Below are 7,412 nucleotides of genomic sequence, written 5' to 3'. Positions count from 1 at the left end.
GAAGAGCGGCCCAAGGTCAGGGGAACCCCCTGGGGCGGGCGGGCTGCTCCGCGCTTCCGGCAGTGATACCCGCCAGATGACGAGTGAATTCGTGTCCCTAGATCCGTATGACCAAGATGGTCAGTGCTAGCTGGGCAGCGTTGATGCTGTCCTTTTCCTCTTTTTGCTCCCTCTTATGTCTAATGTACGTTGGCGGTTGACTGTTTCCTGGTTTTTTTGTTTTGTTTTTTTTTTTAAGGTTTCCAGCTCTGCCATTTATAGGCAGTTCCTGGCTATGAAATGGGGCTGAGGAGACTGGGGAAGAACAGTCTAGATCAGTGTTCTCAGAAGTGTGATTTGCGGACTGGCCCACAAACTGTAACCAACCCAGGAGGAGAAAAGCACAGAAGCTGAGAGGGAGCACTTTACAGCACTGTGTGCACAGCTGCCCTCTGTCTTCAGCAGCCCGTCCCGCCGACTAATTCCTAGCTGTCCCTCTGATATTGTGGAACATGGCCTGCTGAGCCCACGTCTCAGTCTCACTTAAAGGGATGACGTGGAATACTGTATTTAAAAAGTTCTCTCTTAACAATTTAGCTTCTAAATATAAGTGTAGAAGTCACTCTTCCTGGCTAGGGAGGGAGGGAAAGACAGCAAGTTCTGCCACTACCCTAGTTTGGAAGCTGAAGATCCTGTATTTAAAAGATGTCACTTAAATAGTTCTGTCAGCATTTGTACCTGCTCAGCACCGAATGCAAGCTTTGTCAGAGGCTGGTTTTGGCATTTAGTATATGTTCAGCCCTACTGGGGACAGTTCCTTTCCAAAGACAGGAGCTAAAGGTTATGAGAAATAGGCCGAGTTAAATGTTGACTGTGCCCTGGATTGCTGGCTGCCTGCAGGTCACACCCACTCTGGAGCAGACGGAGCAGCAGAAACAGCTGTTTCTGGCTCATGTGTTCCACCTGGGAGAGCTCCCACCTCGTGCTCTACCCTTCTTGCTGGCCTGGGTGACTTCCCTTCTCCTCCCAGGGAGTGTTGAAATCTTCCTGCTGCTGCTGTTTTCACCTCCCTGGAGCTTCACTTACCCATACGACTCATTGTCTTGGCCACAGGAGTCCTTACGAGATGGGGAAGGGTTTCTTTCCGGCCAAGGAGACCACCCAGTAGGTCCCAAACACGCCTATACCCTCAGCACACCGTGGGGAGGTGGAGTTTGTCTTCCTTCTGTCTCGTGGGATGCTGAGCCACACCAGAGTGAGCTTGGCTACTTATTTAGCAGTGGTGATACTTAACAAAACAGGGGCTGTCCCGACCGTGTACCAGTGAGTGGGATCCGGCAGTGGGGGCAGCAGAAATTGTGTCTCCAGTTTAGGGTCTGGGGCAGCCACTACTTTGGTGGGCAAAGGGGGGCTCAGTTGGCAGCCTGTCCAAGTCAACCATGGTTTGGTAGACAGAGCACAGGATTTAGAATCACGTGGCCCTGGGTTTGAATCCCAGCTCTGTCCCCCAGCTTGGACTGGTTTGCTCATTAGCCTTCGTGGGATTCATACATGTGGTTACTGTGAAGATGGAGAAATCAGCCCCGTGTCTGATGTAGTAGCAGGTGCTTCACTGGTAGATCCTCTGTTTTCCAAACTAGCTCCTGTTGCCTCTAGTAGGACTGATGAATGAGAGCTTCATTTCCTGGGTTTGTTGCCACTTTTTTTTTTTTTTCTTAATTATTAAAAATGTTTTTTTCTCACTGCACTGTTGGGGGCGTTGTTTCCTTGTGTCCCAAAGTGTTCCCTGCTTCTCCACGCCTCCTGAGCATCTTTCCTCCCTGACCACCCATCAGCAGGGAGAGACCTGTTGTAGGAAATGAGTAGCTTAAGATTTTTCTGTGCTTTGTTTATTGTTTTATGTTTTGAGCTTCACTTTCCAGAGCTGCTGTTGGTGAGAGAAAAGCCAGAGTATCAGGAAGCGGGTCAGGGCTGATTCTCCCCCCAGGACTCAATGAGTTGTACTGTTGGTAACTGTCATGGGAGGAAGATTGCTCACAGGTCCATCTCAGGGCTGCAGGGAAGGAGAGGATTCCCACCGAAAGATGGAGAGTTTTCACAGGGAGGCGCCGGGTCTGGGCATGTTAACAGAAGATCTGAGGGAATCTCAGGGCTGATTCTGTTTTGAGGTGAAATCTTGAAACGTTGCTCTGAGGAGTGAGGGAAAGTTGATTTTATGTGAAGCCATGGAGAGGTCACTTCTCTGAAACCCAGAAGAAGGAAATGGCCTCTTGGGTCTCCGTGTCCCTCACTGGGATTTCACACTGGAGTGGACATCTGAGGACAGAGGAGTGAGCCCCGTGGCTCCAGCTGCCGGATGGAGAGCCCCGTGGCTGCAGCTTCTCGGCGTGTGCTGAGGGCAGGCAGCGGTGAGGCCTCTAGAGCTGAGGGAAAATGTTTGTATCTCAGAATTTGAAGTTTTGCTTTGTTTTTAGGTTGACGAAACTCAGCAGACCCCGAGGTGGCTTATTCTTAGGAAGATGGAGCTTTGATTTTGCAGGCTTGGCTTTCCTCACTTTAATTTTGAGGTTGGAGAAATTACAGGCACTCAGCTGGGGGTCGGGGGGGCTGGCTGCCTTCTGCTGCATCTGTCAGGACCACAGACTTGGGGAAATCTGAGAATTTGCCCCTCCTTAGAAGCTTGGAACAAAGCTGTTACTAGAAACACAGGGGGGGCTGAGGAATGGCACTTAAAACTGGAGGGGAAGCATGCACAGTCTATTGTGGACTCATATGAGGGTAAACCATGGGGGGAACCTGCACATTTTATTCTGCATTTGACTCTTTTCAAATGCTAATATATTCACAGGTTGCTGGTTCAAAAAATAAAAGAAGAAGGAATGCCAGGAGAGAATGCTTTGTGCAAGGTTAAAAAAGAAAGAAAGAGAGGGATTATTTCAGGCCCTGACCCACTGGTAGCTTGTACTGGCTACGGGCCAGGTGAAGAGGCTGCTGGGAGTGGGCAGTGTCATCGTGGAGCTGAGGTGTGGTGTGGGCCCGGGCGGGGCGGACCGCGAGAGGGACTGAGGTGCCGCTCCTCGGGGTGAGAGCAGGTGAGGAGAGGAAGGAGCACCTGCGGTCAGTGGGACACAGGCCTCTTGAAGGCTGTGGGCCTTCGGAGCCTCTTAGAATCACCAGAACGGTGTACATTCTGGAATGGGGAGGATGTGGCAGAGAGCAAGAACTCCAGCTGTGGAGTAGCAGATAGGAACAGGGAGACTCATTAATATGGAGCTTCGGCAGACCTGAGAGTTTTGCAGGGGTATCTGTTGCTTCCAGATACTTTCGACAAGTGAGGAGACACACACCTGATAATTCCCAGTCCTGTCCACAGCGGCTGTGATCTCAGCCTAGCTTAGGAAACCAGACTCATCAGCCACAGAAGGGCAGGACTCTGTCACCTCCCTTACTGGATTCCTACAACAGCCTCTGTCAATGCGGTTCCTCATCTGTAAGATGAGGAACCAGCACTCAGGGGAGTTATGTGACTTACACGCCAGTGCTCACACATGGTGGAGCTGGAATTGGGCCACGGATGTGTCTGGTTCCAAAGTGGGAGCCCTTTATCCCCACTACAGGGGCTCCCAGCAATCTTTGCTTCACTGAGGGGTGAGGCTTCCAGCTTTTGTAAGATGCACGGCTGATGCTAGAGGGACTGGGCAGAGAACCTGGGTCTGCCGCTGGCTCTTCAGTCTGTGTCTGCTAGTCCATTCAGCGGGTGCGGGGGAGCTCGTGGCTCCTGTTCTCAGCGCATCTGCTCTCCACTTGGGCGCTCACTTTTCCCTCCTCAGCTGCCATTCTCTGAAGCTTGTTTCTTTTTATGTATTTTTTTTAAAAAGCATTCTTTCGGGGCACCAATGACTTCCCCTTTGCCAAATTCAGTAGCCTCTTCTCAGTCTTTACCCTGCCTCAGTGTTTCCTCAACTTCTCTTCATCTCAGAAAATGAAAATATTTGTATGGCACACTGAGATCAAAGACCAGGTTGCTTGAAACTGGAGGTGACCAGCCTGGAACTCTGGCTTCCCAGAGGGCTGGGGGGATAATATTATTGCTGTCATTCACACAGCACCATTTAGGAAGCTGTGCCCTGCTTTTCACTTAGTGGCATATAGCCGAGAAGACAACCGTCTTGAATTGGTTCTGTCATTGGTCCTGGCACCTCTCCCCCGATACCGGGATCATGTCTGCCTTATATAATCTTTGGGGACTTTATTAACCTACTGTCCTCATGGGAGCAGATAATGTGATGCCTCCAGCCTAGCTCCAAGAAGGATACTTAGGTAGAGATTCATATCGTAGGGCTGAGAGATGCCTGGCACGTGGAAAGAGTTCATTCATACATTTTTCAGTGGATGTTGAGTGAATTCACATTACCACCCTGCTCTCCAGCACACACATGCTTAATCTCATCCCGTGTCACCCTTCTCCCATCGCTCCACAGCCAATATTCTGTAATGGAACTTCTCACGAGAGGTAGCGGAGCCAATGTGAAGAATGCAGTCTTGTCCTCTGTTTAGAAATGGTTGTCTTTTGAGGTCCTGTCTGGAGATTCTCTTCCCTTCTTGGTATCTTGTGATCAGCAACACCTGACCGTTAGCATTGGATATTCCCATCTCTACCTGCTCCAAATACAAGGTAGCATAACTCGATAACAGTACCTCAGTCAAAAACTCAGAACATTGAGTTAGGAAGGAATGCAGGGTGTTACTGGTCAGTGAAGCGATTGTCACAAAGACACCATCCAGAAAGAAACAAAAGTGAGGGGAATGCAAGCCCAAGCGTCTGCTGCCAGCAGCCCTCCTCTCCATAGAGTTGGGCAACTTCAGCAGCTGGTCACTTCAGACAGCTCACGCAATCTCTCTTATTCTCTTCTTTTTAAGCCCTCCCATCTCCTCCCTCTTCTGACCCCCTCCACCCTGTGCTTCTATGGCTCTGCTGTCTCTGACTCACTTCCTGCTTCTGTGCCCATATTTCTTAGTAACTTTTGCTGACTTCTTTATTAAGCCTACACATGTAGGCTTTTCCATGAGTTTTTCTACCCTTTGGCTCCCCCCTCCTTAGCCCCCTCTTTTATTCCCCCATATATTAAAAAAAAAAATTTTTAATCATGGCAGAGTACACAAAACGTAAAATTTACCATCCTCACCATTAACTGTGCAGTTCAGTAGTGTTATAGTAAATTCACATTATTGTTGCAACCAATCTCTAGAATTCCTTTCATCTTATGGAACTGAAACTCCATATTCATTGAACAACAAAGCCCTGTTTCCCCTCCCTCTGGTCCCTGGCAACCACCATTCTCCTACTTTCTGTTTCTATGAATTTGACTACTCTAGGTATCTCTTATAGGTAGTTATAATAAAGTAGTATTTGTTTTTTTGCAACTGGATTGTTTCACTTAGCATAATGCCCTCAAGGTTCATCCATGTTGTAGCATGTGTCAGAATTTTCTTCCTCTTTAAGGCTGAATGATATTACATTGTAGGTGTATATCACATTTTATTTATCCATTCATCTGTGGACGAACACTTGAGTAGCTTCCATCTTTTGTCTTTTGCGAATAATGCTGCAGTGAACGTGGGTGTAGAGATATCTCTTTGAGGCCCTGCTTTCAGTCTTTTGGATATACACCTAGAAGTGGAATTGCTGGATCATACGGTAATTCTACTTTTAATTTTTTGTTGAACTGCCGTACTTTCTTCCACATGTGCAAAAGGTTCCAATTTTCTACATCCTTGCCATTACTTGTATTTTCTGATTTGTTTGTTTTTTTAACAGTAGCCATCCTAATGGATGTGAGGTGCTAGCCTATTGTGGTTTTGATTTGCATTCCCCTAAGGATTTGTGATAGGGAGCATCTTTTCATGTGCTTGTTGGCGATTTATATAACTTCTTTGGAGAAATGTCTGTTTGAGACCTTTACTCATCTTAAAATGGGTTATTTGTTTTTGTTGTTGTTGAGTTGTCTCAGCCCCCTCTTGTGGAGGGAGGTCTCACCCTACCTCCTTTATCTGGTCTGTGGACCTGTCCTTTACCGTGAGCCGTATGGTGGACAACTGCCACCCAAACTTTAGTCTCCTCTCTGACTTCCTATGTTTTATTTCTTGTGTGCAGTTGGTTGCCAAATCTGTCAGTTCCGTCTCCACCAGGTTGGTCTGATCTGTCCATTCTGGTATTTCAGCCATCACCCTGGCTCCAGGGTGCTGATCGCAGGCCAGTATAGTTTGGTGCTGACTCATCTCTCATCTCTGGTGAAATCTTGGGGTGAGGTAGGACGTGTGAAGGGTGGCATGAAGTTTGAAAGAACATGTTTAATAGTATTAAAACATTTTATATTTGGAAAATAAAAAAGAAACCTTTTGATGTGACATGGAATAAAGTTCAGTAAAATATTATTGACTTGAGGGGTTATGCAAATGATAGATTATCTTTTGTGAACAGCACTTTACAATATTGATACTGATCAGAACTAACAAATAATTGGTTCGGCGCTTAACACATGCCAGGTACCAGGAGTTTTATGCATGTACTGCCTCATCTAACCTCATTCCAACCTTATAAGGTGGAGGGTATTATCCAGAAAAAGAAACTGAGGTGTGGAGAGGCCCAACGTCACCCATCTAGGAAGTGGTAGATGCAGTATTCGCACCTGGAAGTCTGGCTCTAGAACTGTCTCTATAGTAAGAGGAGGCACAAGGCTTTTCTGTTTTCCAAAAAGGGCGCCTGAGTTAAATGGGCCTCAGAACCCCTGGCCTTCAGGAAGAGCCCCAGGTTTCTCATCTGCTCCCCGCCAGCTGGGGCTCTCTCTTTCTCTCTGCCTTTGAGGGCTCTGTGGCCTGCGAGCTGGCTGTTCCTGAGGTGGGTCCAGGTGTTGTCTCATCTCTGTCACTTGCATGTACTGTCCCTCTGGAGTCACAGGCCCCACTTCCATCATCTTTGAAGAGTCGCCTCTTTGGTATTTCTTCAAGGAAGCCGGCTCCCCCATCCAGGTTGTCCTCAGCCTCCAGCTGCTCCTCACAGTGTGCGTATCACAGGCTCCAAGTGAAGTGAAAGCGCTCGAAACATCTCCCCGCAGTGTCCAGCCATGTTTATTTTCTTCCCAACTAGACTGGGTGACTTGAGATGAGATCTGCCTGCTGAGACCTGAGCACTTCCCCTCCGCGCCCAGCGTGGAGTGTGTTGGGAAAATGATAAGCTAAAAAATACTTCCCACATCGAGGCTCAGGCAGTCATGCAGTCCAGAGTTTCCATCCCCAGACCAGACCCAGGAATCTTTGCTAGGTGAGCACTCCTTGGCATCAGAGAGCCTAGCTCCTCTCTTCTCACCGTGTCCCAGGAGGTTTTCCTTTCAGAGCTTTGCTTTCCTCCTTGCTGCAATAGTTCACTCAGCAGG

At 48.1% G+C, this 7,412-nt stretch overlaps 1 protein-coding gene across 1 annotated transcript in view; it reads left to right on the top strand.

The window, feature by feature from the left end:
* Positions 1-7,412, top strand: part of SNX30 (sorting nexin family member 30) — a 104,585-nt gene that overhangs the window by 90,805 nt on the left and 6,368 nt on the right. Inside the window, exon 8 of the mRNA XM_007449761.1 lies at positions 1-15. Coding sequence (XP_007449823.1) covers positions 1-15 — 15 coding nt within the window. The remainder of the gene's footprint in view (positions 16-7,412) is intronic.

This window comes from Lipotes vexillifer, unplaced genomic scaffold (genome assembly GCF_000442215.2).
Source record: "Lipotes vexillifer unplaced genomic scaffold, Lipotes_vexillifer_v1.1 scaffold230, whole genome shotgun sequence".
NCBI classification, from domain to species: Eukaryota; Metazoa; Chordata; class Mammalia; order Artiodactyla; family Lipotidae; genus Lipotes; species Lipotes vexillifer.
The sequence above is the reverse complement of the archived record's forward strand: the minus strand, read 5'-3'. Positions and strand labels throughout refer to the sequence as shown.